The sequence below is a fragment of the Chelonoidis abingdonii genome, chromosome 5 (assembly GCF_003597395.2).
Source record: "Chelonoidis abingdonii isolate Lonesome George chromosome 5, CheloAbing_2.0, whole genome shotgun sequence".
NCBI classification, from domain to species: Eukaryota; Metazoa; Chordata; order Testudines; family Testudinidae; genus Chelonoidis; species Chelonoidis abingdonii.
This window is the reverse complement of record NC_133773.1, coordinates 29,025,354-29,041,817: the sequence shown is the minus strand read 5'-3', so window position 1 is coordinate 29,041,817 and position 16,464 is coordinate 29,025,354. Positions and strand designations below refer to the sequence as shown.

General features: G+C 38.7%; 1 protein-coding gene across 3 annotated transcripts in view; it reads left to right on the top strand.

Annotated features, from left to right (window-relative positions):
• Positions 1–16,464, top strand: part of LARP7 (La ribonucleoprotein 7, transcriptional regulator) — a 34,395-nt gene that overhangs the window by 8,275 nt on the left and 9,656 nt on the right. For all 3 annotated transcript variants that reach the window (XM_032769740.2, XM_032769739.2, XM_032769741.2), the window contains exons 5-10: positions 3,228–3,392; positions 4,283–4,391; positions 6,149–6,523; positions 8,990–9,125; positions 13,591–13,754; positions 14,875–14,993. In XM_032769740.2, coding sequence (XP_032625631.1) covers positions 3,228–3,392; positions 4,283–4,391; positions 6,149–6,523; positions 8,990–9,125; positions 13,591–13,754; positions 14,875–14,993 — 1,068 coding nt within the window. The remainder of the gene's footprint in view (positions 1–3,227; positions 3,393–4,282; positions 4,392–6,148; positions 6,524–8,989; positions 9,126–13,590; positions 13,755–14,874; positions 14,994–16,464) is intronic.

Genomic DNA, 16,464 nt, shown 5'->3' with positions numbered 1-16,464 from the left:
AACACAAATGGAGAGAGGGGAGACAATATGACAAACAGAAACAGAGAGAGACACTGTGTGAGAGAGATGCGCATTGCCCCTTAAGTACGCTGACCCCACCTTAAGTACAATGCCTTTTTAAGTAGATCAGCAAGTTGAGAAAGCAGCTGCTGCCAGCATGTTCGTTCTGTCCTGAGCCCTGTCGTGTGTCGTCCTGTCCCCCCCACATCTCCCCACTCTATAGAGGTTGACACCCTGACGTTAGACTCCCCCACTCCCCCGCCACACAGCAAACAGGAGGCTCCTGGGAGTAATTCCAAGGTGGAGGGCAGGAGCAGCACACAGCAGTGTTGGAGAGGGACAGCTGAACTGCCGACAACTGATAGCCCAGACAACTGATAGCCTGCTGGGCGGCTGCCACAGTAACGGGGGCTACCAGTCCACCCCGATTCCAAGCCCCCACCAGCTAGCTGCAACAGGCTGCTCTTAAAGCAATGGACAAAGCTGCCAAACAACATTATAAGGGAGCATTATGCAACTTTAAACAAGCCTATTCTCTAATTGATCAGCAATGAAACAGTGTTAACCAGGACGACTTTAAGTGAGGAGTTCCTGTAGGTTATGTTCTTAGGTATGTAGCAGGAGCCATTTGGGGAACTGAGTTTTCATTGAACTAGCATTTTTTGATTTGTGTACCAAACTTTTTGTGATGGCATGTATTCTGTAACCACCACAGCTATACAGATCAGTAAATAACTTGGGTTGCTCTGGTCATTCTAGAGAATAAAGTATACAGCAGCTCCTTTCTTTAACAACAAATAGTGATGTCTGGGCTTTTGTTAAGTGTGGTGTGATAGTGCTAATAGAATTCCCTAAAGCAGTTGTAAGCTCTCCTTATTCCAAAGCTCTTCAAATATTTTGAAACTTTTCTGTCAATATCACTTGAAGTAAGGTGTTCCTATGTTAACGAGCTATTTACTTAGGCTTTGATTTGAAATTGTTGTGAAAAGAATCACTGGTGTATATTTTGTAGATCACCAAATTCCCAAAGCTCTTATATGGAGAGTAATTTGCAATATATATCTGATCCTTCTTACCACCTATAGATTTTTTTAAAAAGAGAGAGACCAATGTGTTTTTTATACAATGATATAAATTTCACACTGTAGTAAATCACTTCTTTTGATGTGCAACCATGGGGTGGTATAGTTGTATTAGGGTATGTCTACACTAGAGGTTCTCAACCTTTTTCTTTTTGAGGCCTCCTCCCCCGCAACATACTATTAAAAAAAATCTACAGTCCACCTGTGCCACAACAGCTGCTCTTCTGCATATCCACTAAATTAAAAGCCAGAGCCGATATTAAGGGATAGCAAGCAGGGCAATTGCCCAGGGCCCCACAAAGCTAAGTTGCTTGGGCTTTGGTTTCAGCCTCGGGCTTTGGCTTGTGGGGTTCGGGCTTCAGTTTTCTGTCCTGGGCCCTAGCGAGTCTAACGGCGGCCCTGGTCTCTGATTTATTTTGGTGAACACCCTCAAACCTGCAGCCCCCAGGGGGCCCTGGACACTGGTTGAGGACTGCTGGTCTACACAACAATTAAACATCTGCAACTGGCTAGAGCTTATGGGGCTCAGGCTTTAGGGCTGTACCATTTGTGGTGTAGGTGTTTGAGCTCAGACTGGGCCCTGAGCCTGGGCTCCAGTCCAAGCCCGAACATCTGCACCACAGTTTTACAGTCCTGCAGCCCAAGCTCTACAAGCCCAACTCAGCTGACCCCAGCCAGCTGCAGGTTTAAATATGCCTCTACCCCGATATAAAGCTGTCCTTGGGCGCCAAAAAATCTTATCGCGTTAGGTGAAACCACGTTATATCGAACTTCTTTTGATCTGCTGGAGCGTGCAGCGCCCTCCCCCACCTCCCCGGAGTGCTGCTTTACCGCGTTATATCTGAATTAGTGTTATATCGGGGTAGAGGTGTACTGTGTAGGTGTCCCCTAGGGCTATGTCTATACTGCAGTTAGACACTCCGACTGGCCTGTGATTAGGGTTTTGGGCTAAGGAGACGTGTAATTGCAATGTAGACATTGCAAAGTGGGAGAGTTCCAGAGCAGCGTCCTAAAGCCCAGGCTGATGCCTGAGCCCGAATGTCTACATTGCAGTTAAACAGCCCCTTAGCCCAAGCCAACTGATACAGGCCAGTTGAAGGTTTTTAATTGCAATGTAAACATGCCCTTAGAGTCCGTGATAGGTTCTACTTTCATCCTGGAGAGGGGAAGAGAGAGGTTTTTGTGCAAGATCAACACACAGACCACTTTTGTAGTCTTGGATGAATAGGAACACATCCTTTGCATATGCCAAAATTTGTGGCATAAAATTGCCAGTTCATATGTGAATATTGCCCAGGTGACTGGCTGAAAACCGTGCACTGGTTGTCACTACAGATGGTCAATTAGCATACTAGTGCTCATCATAAAGTTTAAAAACTAAAGAGCTACCAGGTTTAATTTACCAGTTGTTTTCACTAGTGCTTGTTCGTTGTTGCATATGAACACCTATTTCTCTGTAGTGTGAGTTACCCAAAGTCAAAAAACCATTGTGTTGCGAATTGATTGTTTCAGACCAATGAGACTGCAGTGGCTCAAGGGCCTCATGCATGGATGTGATTGCAGAATTGAGGTTTTGGTATAGGAAATGAGAAAATAACATATATCAGATCTACATTGTTGTTTGTACCAAGGATACAAACAAAAGCAGTGGTGGGCAGCCTGCATCCTGTCAGGGTAATCTGCTGGTGGGCCGTGAGATAGTTTGTTTACATTGACCATCTGCAGGCACAGCCGCCTGCAGCTCCCAGTGGCCAGGAATGGCAAACTGTGGCCACTGGGAGCTATAAGAGGCCATGGCTGCAGATGGTCAATGTAAACTGTCTTGTGGCCCGCCAGCAGATTACCCTGGTGGGCCTCAGGTTGCCCACCACTGCTTTACAGTGACATTTCCAGATGAATGCTAAAACCTGCTGTTACCCCTACTGATTAATTTAGTACAATTTATCTACCTATTTCATTCTGTAAGCATACTTGTCTAGAAATGTGAAAATATTTCCTAAATTTTTCTTAGATATTTCATTGAAAACTTTTAAATAGCTAGCAGTACTATGCTACATTGAGCCTCTGATACTATGGTAACTGACTGTACAGGAATGTGTATATTATATTGCTAAAAGAGAAATAAAATGTTTCATTTTTTTTTAGGAGCTGCTTCCCAAAAATGTCAACCACAGTTGGATTGAGCGGGTATTTGGGAAATGTGGTAATGTAGTTTATATCAGTATCCCACGTTATAAGTCCACTGGAGACCCAAAGGGATTTGCATTTGTTGAATTTGAAACAAGAGAGCAAGCAGACAAAGCTATTGAGGTAGGCCCAGCTTTAACACTTCTTTCCATGTCATAATTAAGGCTACGATTTAGTCATGGGTATTTTTAGTAAAAGTCATGGATAGGTCACAGGCAATAAACAAAAAGTCACAGCCAGCAAACCGTCCATGACTTTTACTAAAAATACCCCTAATTAAATTTTAAACGCCTGGGGAGAGGGCGTTCCTGCAGACGCTGCTGATCTAGGGGAGGGTGCTGCTGCTCCAGGGGGCGTGGCCCCACTGCTGCTGAGGGGGCGGCCAAGGGGGCCTGGATATCATCTTGAGTTTTTGGGGGGTCTTTTTTTTTTAACCTGCAAATAGCTTCACGAACTGTAAAATTTTCTAATTCAGTTAAATTAAGTGGAGCAAATAGGAGAAAAACACACTGATATTTTCTCCTGTAATTTCATTGGGCTATTTTTTTAGCTCCTTTTGAACCCAGAATAAAAATCTGTTTATGACAGAAGCAAAATGGAAATGAAATGGCCTTGCACAGTTCACTGGAAGAGGATCGTGAAGGTATTAATAGTAACTTTTATCATAGCTTTGTGGTCTTGAGGTCTTAGGTCTTGAGGTTTTAGAAATTATCATTCCATAGCACAACAAAAATAAAAGTAAAACTGTTGTACTGGCCTAAGGAGCTAGTAACACTAATGTCCTGAAGGCTAATAAACTTTTAAGCAGTGCTCGTTGACCAATTATCAAAAAGAAAGTACCCCCTTTGTTGGATTCTTCAGAGACCACATCTTTCTAGAATGGGTATAGAGGCAGTATATATTTTTAGTAATTATTTCTTGGGGGGCGGGGCGAGGTATTCTGCTGTGAATAAATTTAGTTTTTAAATAATATTTTGTTGAGCTTAAATACTTTCTATTTTTTTAAATTTAAGTTTTTGAATAATCCACCAGAAGAAGCACCAAGAAAACCTGGGATATTCCCCAGAACAGTAAAAAATAAGCCTGTTCCTGCACTGAATGCAAGTGACTGCAGTGTACTGGGTAGGTATTAGTGGTGGGGGAGGGGGATATTTTGGGCATAATATTTTAATTCAGACATCTTAAACTCATTTTGCTTCTGTTTAATCTATTAATTTAAAACTTTATTGAAACGGAAATTTGTAACTTTTTTTGTTTTTCTTGGCAAATACGGGTTTAGGAAGCAAAACTGAAATACAGAGATGACATAGTGAATTTCTGCCTCTTTTCTGTCTTGAATAAGGATGAAAATTTCCTTTCTTGCTAACCAAGAAGCAACATTGTTTGCTTTCATACTAGCAGACTATGCTCTACTATTTATTATTCATTATTTAAACAATCATGATGAGTCCAGTCAGATTTGTCACACTTGCATAAAAACATTAAGCATTGAAGAGAAGGACATAAATTATAATAGCAAAATTACATTTAAAGGTTAAAGCTGCTAAAACCAAAATGTTTTAGGTCTAGCAGGTCTTGGATGGCAACTATCTGGCATTTTTCTTTCTGCTCAACTTGTTAGCTGTATTTCTGTAGAACCAGAGAAATTTACCAGAATTTTACAGTGTGAATATCTCACTGAGGATCCTTCAGTCTTCATAACTCCAGTGCCTTTGGGCAGGGACTTCTAAATGTCAGTAGAACGTTTGCCTACAGAAACATGGGAAAATTGCAAAGGGTAAGCCCTTCAGTATGCTTGAGGAGTGGTTCTGTAAGTGATCTGTAAATTAATTTTGATAGCATAATTCTTCAAGGAACATGACTATAGTTTCAGTTGACTTGCACAGCTCATTCTTACCTTATTTTTGATGGAGGAGCTCACTTTGTCTCATGTGGGGTCTTGAGGCTCCTTCCATTCACACAGTGAGTTTCTCCATCACATCCATCATTTTTCTGATCAATGACTGTCTACTCCTTTATTAACAACAAGGCTTTGTTCCTTAATCATTTGTAGCGATGATCGGTGTGAGTCAAAAGGTGAAGGTGCCGCTTCTATTTCAGCGTCTGACTGCTGCTTCTCAATAGTGTTCCCAGCCCATGCCAGTCTGTAAGCAAATAAACAGTACTGGGTATCAGACCTAATTTTCCCACTTTACAATACAGATAATCTCCCTATTAAGTAATTTGGCAGGCATGTAGTTCTTGGTATATACAAATTATGATAGATTCAGTGAGTTCATAAAAGCAATTCTGACATTTTCCCAGTATCTACCAAATGTTGTGTCCTCCAATAAATCTCATAATTTAAATCGGCCCCTTTCCTATTTACTTGTCCATTCTGACTCAGTAAGGACCCTTTTCTTTCCTGCCAACCTCCAGAAGCAGCCACTTCCAGGGAATGTTGTAATCACATACAAATCATGAAGAAGAACACGACTTCACCCCCAACCATTTCTGGCACGCTTGATTCTCTCTGCTAACTCAGCAGGAAGCATTCTAGGAAACTTCTTCTCAACCTTCACTTACAAGACCATGGCCCCACTCTGTACTGGGAGATCCTAGAAAAACCCCGTCTATAGTTTTACCTTGTCTCCCTAAAATAACTAGTAAAGGCCTCTGGGACCATCTCTTGCCTCTTTCCAGTAATTGCAAAGAAGTCTTACGGGATGATCCGCATCTCAACTTTCCCAGGAGCTGAAAACTGAACTTAAGGCCCAAACTCTAATCTCTTCACATGAGGGCATGTTGTGCTACCTCTATGCGGTTAGGCTCACTGATCTAGCATTTAATCAGGAATGCTAACTGACAAAGTTTTAAATGTGTTGTTTTGCTTTGTACAGAAGAGAAGAAGAAGAAAAAGAAGAAAAAATCCAAAATGAAGAAAGAGAGCAGGTTACAGTCTGCTGCAGAAATGAAAGAATCAAACATGGACACTACTGCAGATCAAATAAGCAAGTCAAAGAGACACAGGACAACATCTGAGTGCTTGGAAATGGAAGTATCTGGAGTCCATAGGCAACCTTCTAAGAAAGAGAGAAAAAAATGGGATAGAACAGAAAGCCCAGAGTTAACTGAGGAAAGTAGGCTAGGGAAGAGAAAAAGAAGCAACTCTGGAGATGTAGAGACATTAGGTGCAAAAGTCAAGAAAACTGCTCAAAAAGATGATGTTCATTCTGTAAAAGAAGAAACAACAGAAGCTCAAAAGGATTCCAAAGGTAAAAATATTATTGAATTTTGTACCGTTTGTATTTTCTTTTAGCTGCATAGAAGCAAAATTAACTAAAGATGGATTTTTGCAGTTTTCCCACAGATAATGAAAGGTGAGTTTGCAGAAGAGGAAGAAGTGGGAATGGGGGAAGAGATTTGGGAGCCAAAATAGAATTTCCTTCTCAGTGTTAGAAATCTTGTTGTTAGGGTGTAAGTTAAGGTGAATCAGTTCCTGAAAACCCACTTCCTTATGGAAAGATGGAATTTTGGGCGAGTTAGTACTTGATGGCAGACAAGTGAAGGAGTAGGGAGCCCAGGAGTCAAGGCTAGAGAAGAGCAGGGTTTCATGAAAGGAGGAAGGAGTGAAGGAGCTGGGCATAGAGGGAAGGTGGGGGGATACACACTCCTGGCTTCGGGAGGGATGGGCTCAGGGGTTACTAGGCCTAGTAATTGGACTAGTGTGTACTGGGTAAATTTATGTGCTAAAGAGACTGATAATGGATTCAGACATTGGACATCAATTACTTTTTATCAAAAGGACTTCAGTCTTTTGAAGCATTCATTAATGGTATTTGGGCCAATAGGTGGCAGATACATGAGGGTTCAGAGAATGAGTTGAGGAATATGTAGAGTTGGATGTCATTGCTCATAGAAATGCTGTTAAGGTTAAAGCTAGCACTGAGACATTCCAGAGAAATGAACTTGATGGAGAATAGCAGAGACACTAGGTAAGATTTGATGCTCTCATCAGAAATGAATATGGTTTGCAGGGAAGGCTCAAGTCAGACCTGGTATGGGCAGCTGGAACACCATTGAAATTAGGTGTAGATTTAAGAACTCAAGACTATGCTGACAGGCCCCATATAAAAACCTAGATGAGTAGGATTAAAATCAGAAAAGGAATGTGCTGGAGACACTTTTTTTTTTCCCTACTGGAAATAAGAAAGATACAGCAACACAAGATATCAAAGGCTATGTCAAAATTACATGTGAAGATAAGGATCCATGGTTAGAAGCTAAAAGTAAAATAGCTAATCACCTGGGACTACAGCAATCTTAGTATGGGGAAAATGTTGATATCCACAGATCCAAAAGTTTGTGTTGAGAAAACAACTTTTTTCAGAACAAAAATGATAAAATCCTAGAAATGTAGGGCTGGCAGGGACCTTTTGAGGTCATTGAGTCTGCATACTGAAGCAGCCAAGTCTATATAGAATGGGAGAGGGGAAAGGATTGTGGTTCGCAAGTGAGGACTAGTAAGCTGAAGGTTTCAGCAGAAGGAGAGTGATAAGATCACGTTTGATCAGGGTAGTTGATTATTTTTTGTCATGGTCCAAAGTTCTTGGCCAATGTATCGTCAAGGTCCATACTCCAGAAAAAATAACAATAATGATAATTAAGTAAATAAAAAGATTTTGGGGTCCATTCAACAGCATCTGGCAGTCCAGATTTGGCCTGGAGTCTGCCTATTGACTACCCCTGCTTTTGATTTTGACAGGGAACAGTTTATGGGAAATAGAATAGTGCAGCAGTTCTCAAACTGTGGGTCGGAACCCCAAAGTGGGTTGCGACCTCATTTTAATGGGGTCACCAGGACTGGCTTAGACTTGCTGTGGCCCAGGGCCCAAAGCCAGAGCCAAAGCCTGAGGCCCACTGCCCCGGGATCGAAGCTGAAGCCCAAGCCACACTACCTGGGGCAGAAGCCTGAGGGCTTCAGCACGGTGGTGCTCAAGTTACAGAGTTAGGCTCAGATTTGTCTTTGGCCCCCCACCCTGTGGTGATGGGGTTCAGGCTTCAGTCTCCCCCTCTTGGGGTTGTGTAGTAATTTTTGTTGTCAGAAGCAGTTCACGGTGCAATGGAGTTTGAGAACCCCTGGAATATTGGCTCATGCTACTAATGAGGGGAGAAAAGTAGAGAGACAGCAACTATTGTTGGAAATCCATTAATGAGTTTCTCTTACTCACGTAGCTGGAGATGGTTTTGATGTGAACTAGAAGGGGTGTGGAGAGGGAAAAAAATACTGGATTATAGGTGGCTTAAAGGGGAATTAAGAATCTAAGATGAAGAAAGCAATAGAGTACAACAGCTTTTCAGCTTTGTAAAGGATAAACCTTCAGTGCTCAGTGGAAAAAGGAGGGAAGGGTTGGGAATGAAAGTAGAGAGTGAATAATAGTCTAAAACAGGCAGCATTGCATTCTGCATTGTTTTTTCTTGTTTGTTGACAGTTTGTACTAGTCTGTACTTTTTTTAAATATACTGTGGAAATAAATTGGAAGAGACCTCCCTACATTTCACTGTGATATTAGCAGGAAAAATTCAAACTGAAAAAGATGATCATAAATGTTGTCACAGCAGTGCTGCTTATAGCAATGTAAATGAAGGAACATGCTATTTCAATTATGTTTATCACTTTTTTTAAATATGATCTATCCAAGTCATGTCCAATTATCTTTCTTTTGGTGTTTTTCATTTAGAAGTTACTACAGAAGAGGAGAAAGATGGTGATAAGAAAGACACATCTCTTTCAAAATCAAAAAGAAAGCATAAGAAAAAGCACAAAGAAAGGCACAAGATGGGAGAGGAGGTCATTCCATTGAGAGTACTCTCAAAGTATGTTATGACACCAACTGATATGTTTATAGCATTCAGAGTAGTGTTCTTTTGTGCAAAGAGAGCAATGATATTAACCCGCTTGCACTGTAGGACAGTAATGTTTTTTTTTCCCCATCTTATCAGTTAGCTGCTATAATCTGTCAACATTAGTTCAAATTAATGTCACTGCATTAATATCAGATGGTTTTCTTATTTGGGAACTTGTCAAAATTTGTCTTAACACTGCTGTTTTAGGAGTAGTAATGGGGAAAATATTGTTTCCACCATATGGCGGGATGTTAGCTATCCCTGCTGTCTTTGTTATTTAAAGAAAATAAGTGCAAAAAGTAAAATGTTCACCAGTTGAACCTAATTGTGGGGAACTGAAGGATCATTGTGGAAGCAAACCTAATTAAGAATCTCTCATTGACCGCTGTTGAATACTGAAATAAATGAAACTGGTTGGTCTGTACTTTGATGGCATTATAGAGTTTGCATAAGGCACACAGGTCTGCTTTTTCTTCATGTAAACTCAGGACTAAATTACACCAGCGTTATTACACCCTTCATTGGTGGTGTTTGAATTTACAACAATGTAAGATTGGAATATGGACCATGTTTTTTTCCTTCCTATTAAAGGAATTGAAGTGCCTGAGATAGGTTGAAAGCATTGTGTTTGAATGCTTTCCTGTTCAGGATCGAACGTCAGATTTTTAGTTTATTCTCTCAACAAGTTAAATGTTTTTTGCACCTTTTTCCCAATTAATAAAAACTTAGCTTCAGTTATGATTTTACTATCCATGCAGACTGTGGTGTCAGTCATGGCACCAAATCTGCTATATAGAGTTGTGGATAACTATGTTGTACTTTCTTAGATCCTTCCAAGATCAAAATTTGAATTGTTCATGATTGTTGATTGTTGATTAGTATATTCTACTAGTGAACAGACCAAATTAATCCCCAAAAACAGAAGATTCTTCTCTTTTACATCTGTTTAAACTGTTAAACTATATAATGGTATGTATATGTGAATGTGCATGCTTCTTTACACCAACATGCCACTGTTAGAACTCTGTGACATTCTCAAATAAAATATAAAAATATAACTGTCCAATAAAATCACAGGTTTCTAAAGTGTTGCATATTTTATTAAATATTGCCAAACTGAAATTACATATTTATCTGAGAGCATCTAATATGTCCAGTATTACATTGCCTTTTTCCTGTAATATCTATTTGTATGTCTTACAGTCCATCACCATTGCTAAAGTGCAATTCCAGCTTTTACACAACAGAGTTGCATATTAGCAACAGTAGTGGCCTGCAGTTAAGATATATAACAACAAAGTTTAAATATTTACAAGAGATATTTACAGCAAACTTTAGATAACAAAACAGATTCAAATTAAAATAAACTTCCTTATTTATTTTATTTACATTCCTTCTCTTAATACCAACGTCTATTGGATTTAAAAAACAGCTATCTCTGTTGCTCTGTGTGTTGTATGCTACCTGGAAAACACAAAAATCAATGTAAAAGCCAAAAAATACAGTACTATCAAATACAAACAACAAACTATCAAACACAAACAGCATTCCAATTTCGGACCCTCCAGATAATCACAGTGTACTTTTAATCAGTATATTTAAAATAGCATTTTCTGCTGTGTAATTGATCTGTAAATGAGCAATTAGGATTCACCACAACTAAAACATGGAAGCACTTACTTTTTCAAGCATCCAGCAAGTACTTACATGTTAAAGTAGAGGGGGTCCTTTACAACAAAGACTATTTTTGCACAAGGTGGGGAGTAAATCCTTGAGTGCATAGCTGTTATGAAGAGAGAGAAACTAACCCTGTATATAGGGATGCATTAGTGCTGGAGAAAAACAGTATTGACTGCCTCCTGTCCCCAGAGAATTTCATATTTATGTCATGATGCCAGTCTAAGCCATGGATTCTGTCTAAATGCTACTTACCTCATATGGGCAGGATTTCTCCTTTAGAGTGTATGTTTTAAATTACTATGGTAGGGTATTTGCTACAGAATTGTAATTAGTAGTCCTCTTAGGTTTCCATAAACTGTTTTCTGTGGAAATGGGAATTTTTTCAGTGTAGATGTTCTGCAGTTGAAAAATCAGGTTTCACCATCACCAAAACATGGAAGCACTTACTTTATCAGGAGTAAAGCATGTACTTCCACATTAAAGTAGTGGGGGTCCTTTAAGCTGAGAGTGCAAACGTCTGCAAAATATAACTACATATAAGAATTTGTTAAAATATGTATATAGCATGGATATTCAGAGTAATTTCTAATAGTCGAGTAATATATATAATATAAAATGTAATCTTTAGGCATCATTTTTGTTGTGAAAAATCTGAAGTTTGAAGTATAACAATAGGGGTTGATATTTTAAAGGACGGACTTGCTAGCATTTGTTACTTTTTGCACATTTTAGTTTGCTTTCTGAGCGGTGATCAGTCTTATTTTCTAGAAGTGTGATAAATTCAAGACACTAGGATCCACCATCACTGAAACATGGAAGCACTACTAATTTTTTAAAATATAAATATAATTTAGTTACCTGACCCATATGCTGGTGTTGTCTGAACACCAACTATTCTAGAATAGAGATTTTACACAATAGGTAAACATGATTTTTATTTTTCCTCTTCTTGTGTTTTATTTCCTTTTATGGGTCAACAGATCCTCTTACACAAGAGCAGAGGAGGCAAGGTTCCTGTTTTTCCATATGGATATTCCAGGACTGAGATCAGGATTCACCTCTACTAAAACATGGAAGCACTTACTTTTTATAGTCACAGAAAGCACCTCCATGTTAAAGTAGAAGGGGTCCACGTAAACCAGTACTTTGCAGTGTCTGCTATCCTTTTCCACCAGTTCAGTACACCTGCTGCATGAAATACAACACAAGAATATTACATTTCTATTCATTATTGCATAGTAGAAATGCTTCAGAAGAACATTATAAACATTTAATTACTTGCCTGGCTCATTCCCCATTGTGTGCTCTTCCTTTCCAGTCTAGTTAACAGGGAGTGCCTCCTCAGGTTCTTATTTATACCATATCTTGCTACAGAGTGGTTGTTGCCTTTTTATCTCAAAGAATCATTACAAGGCTCTTTTGTTATTTTAATGTCTTTGCTCTGTGAGAACCTATGATCCTGGGTGAGCTAGATGCTTTTTTGAAGTATACAGTTGTCAATGTTAACAGCTAAAACCATTACCACAAGATATCCTCCTCTTTAAAAATCCCCTATCAGCTTGTTTGATAGCACAGATTAGGGTAACAATGAGTCGTTCTCACAGTGGCGCTATAGGCATTGTGTTTCTATGGAGCAAAGCTCTAGCTGTTTGCAGAAACATCTCCATGTTAAATGTATGTAAATATATAAATTGCTTCCATGCAGTGTGGATTTTTTTAAAACTCTAATGCATTTGAATAGTAAAGAATGTTCTTATCTCTATAGGTTTTTTTTGTGAATTTAACCAGTTGTTGGGTTTTAATCAGTGAATTTTCTAGAGAAAAATGACTAATTTTTAATGTAGTAAAACTAATCAGTCCTGAATTAGTGTCCACGCTCTTGTAATTCCAGTTCCAAATAATAATGTCTGATTTACCAATGCTTTCTGAAGAAGATGTAATACACTTGAGTAGTTTTGTTCTCCTGTTAGTATTTATTTAGGCCATTTAGTAGATAAAATGAAGTGGTAATTTAGTCAGATAACCATCAGACCCTAGACAGCTATATAAAAAGATGGGGAGGCCATTAAGCACAACAGGGGAGAGCCTCAGCTGGCGTATATTGCCATAGCTCCAATTTACGCCAACTGAGCATCTGCCCCCTGATGTCAGCTATGGTTTGTGTATTTTATTTGCAAGTCATTTTGACCATGTCACCCTATCCCCACTCTCATTTGCTATCAAGATGTTGACTGTCACCTCTAATCAGTCCATGATGCTACCCTCCCATTGCCCACTTGTTAATTTTTCAAACAAGCACTCTTGTGCTTTTTCCATACTGTGCTTTGCACTTGGGAGGAACTCCCCATAAACATCTTCAAAGCTACCTCATTATCCTCCATCAAAACCCTCTTCAATACTTGTCTTTCTCATGATGCCTACAAAAATTTGATAACAGGCTCTTGGTGTACTGAGATCACTGCCTATCATGCTGACCAATATTGTCTTGTTCTCTTGTTCTACCTCATCTGTATCTATCTGTTGTCTCTTGTCTTATACTTTGATTACATTTGGGCGGGCAGGGACTGTCTTTTTGTTCTGTTTGTACAGCACCTAGCACAATGGGGTTCTGGTCCATGATTACAGCTCCCAGATTCTGCAGTAATACAAATAATAGCATCATAATTTTGTCTTTATGTTGGTAATGGCTTTTTTAAGTCTAATTATCTTTGCACAAGTATTGACATTTTTATTCCTAAATCTTTGTCTTCTGTAGGAGTGAATGGATGGATCTGAAGCAGGAATATTTGGCCCTTCAAAAAGCCAGCATGGCTTCCTTAAAGAAAACAATGTCCCAAATCAAATCTGAGTGTCTGGAGAAGATGGAAACAGATGGTGGTATACAAAAGCGTCCTCAAACAAAAAATGTTAAATGTGAAGGTTGTTCTGGTGATCTTTAAGTTGTGTATTTTATGATTTTTTTTTAATGCAGTTGGTGTTCGTTAGAGTTTGATATTCAAATAGAACCGGAAAATAGATCTATATCAAGATAGTTCCAGAGTGTACTAACTTCTTTGAATGGAAAAGGCAGAGTGAAATAAAGCTTTTACAATACTTCATATTGAAGGAGCCATGTTATATAAAATAAATTATATTTATACCAGTTATGGTTTATTGAATTATCTGAATTAATGAATAATCAAATTCCTTAGAAAATAATACAAGATTACAAAATGATCTTTGGTTTTGAGTATCAGAGGGGTAGCAGTGTTAGTCTGGATCTGTAAAAGCAGTAGAGAATCCTGTGGCAGCTTATATCTGACATGCATCTGACGAAGTAGGTATTCACCCACGAAAGCTCATGCTCCAAAATGTCTGTTAGTCTATAAGGTGCCACAGGATTCTCTGCTGCTTTGGTTTTGAGATGTTTAGTTTAATGTAATGATAATATTTCATAGTAAACCAACTACCAAGTATTGTGGTAGTTTCCATTCCGGGCCTGTCTACACAAGCAGTGCATCTGTGTTAGTCAGAACTATGTTTCAACTCAGTTCTTGCCTTACTCTGTTACTGGGTTGCACCGGATCCCCTGAACTTCTGTCCACAAACTTGTAGCTTAGGAGCGCTAAACCTTTTTCAGCACTCTTCAAGATCATTCCAGAATTTGGGGTGCAAAGATCTTTACAACTAAGAGGGTGTTAATTTAAGTGTTCTTACCATACATTGTGTTTAAAACTGCAAAAGGACTTGTATAAGGCCTTTTGTTTAGGAGGGATTTCTAACTGATTCATTCATTATGCCATCTCCTGGTATTGTCACTTTGGTTTTATCTTTTGAAATACTAGTTTCTGCCATCAGTAGCCATATATATAAATTGTTCCCAACTAACAATAAAGTATTTATTCATTGCAGCAGTGTTTGGTATCTGTTGTTTCATTCACTGTATGAACGCCACCACAAGATTTATTGCATTGTTTGTGTGATTTTTGTGATTATCTTGTGTTTGTCAAGGTAATGTGCGTGAAGCTTCATTATGCTCTTTTCCTCTTCAAATTAACAGCCACCAATGAAGATTCTGGCCCCCCTGAGAAAGCTAACACAATGGGACCACAGTTTGTGAGTGGCGTAATTGTGAAGATCATTAGCACCGAACCCCTACCAGGCAGGAAACACATCAAGGTAATGCCTTTGTAACCTCAGGGCAGCTATTATCCTTTTCCCTTATACCATCCTGAAAATGATTCACTACCATTTAAACTAGTCATATTGAATTTCTATCCGGCAACTAGCTGTATACATATTTCTGAATAGTACCCATTAATGGAAGATTTCATTAAAGCAGAACCAGGTTGAGAGAACCTATTTCAAAACCAACAGTAATAAAAGCTTTGAGCAGAGAAAAGAGCTCTTCCAGAGAAGTCAAGTTTGCCATAAAAATCAGGTTTTTATAAAACAGATTTACTTTTTACTGGGGGTGAGTCGTTTTCTCCCTCTATCACCAGCCCTGACTGCTCCACCCTTGCAAACATCAGTTGAATTCTGTATTGTTAAGAAAACAAAATAACTATTTAAGTTACTAGTAAACTGTTACTTCATGTAAAAGCAAAATGGATGATAGTTGCTTAATATAGACTAATCTCTATCTGCATAATATTTTACTTAATAAGGTTTGTTCATCTAATAGGAACTTGAGGCCAATAAAGTGCTCCCTGAATGAGAGTCATAAAATATTTCCCTAAGTGACTCAGAATTATTCCCAAAATACCATTTATGTTACATATGGTTATATGTGATTTGATAAATGAAATAACATATAACTGTTACTCATTTTTGTGCTTGTCGAATTGATTTTTTGGCCTTAGTTTACACGAAACTTAATATAAATTTGCAGCGCTGTGAGGTTATAGAAGGCCAACTTTTTTTTTATTATTTGCAACTTGCAGGTTCTTATGTATTTTTGGTTTAGATAAGAAAAACTAAATAAAGACATGAATTTGTGCCTGTTTGAGGAAACACAGAAACTGATTTTCTATGCTCATTTTCATCACTTGCCCCTAATTTAAATACGAAACATCCATTTCAGAAGCCCCCGACACAGTAATATGTGAAGTATTAATGTATGCTGGTTCTTTTGCATAGATGGGACCCTGAATCTTAGTATATGGACTAAATCAGTTTTTATGACACTTAAATCAGAAGGTTTAATACTTGAATGCTTTTCAAACAGTAAACATTATGTTGTATTGGCAATATTGGAATGAATACTCTGGAAATCATTTAAGGCAATGAGAGAACTATTTCAGACCTAGTCTTGTAAAGACTTATGCAGTTACTTAAGTTTACAATCCTGTGAATAATACAATTGAAGTCAGGGTGGCTAATCATAAGTGTGTAAACTTCAGCATGTACGTAAATTTTTGCAAGATCAGGGCCATATCTCTCTTACTGAAAACAAATTGGTGATATGCTTGCAACTGAATCAGTCTTATCTATTTAGGTATTTATAAGCAGCTAGCTAAGAGTCAAGAGACATTAATGAGAGAATGTCTGACCTCCTCCCTCTCCCTCACTCATCACTCGTAATATCTAAGCGCTAGTCAGCGTTTGTCTGTGCTTACAAGTTTTATTGTGTCAGGGGTTTGTGTTACAA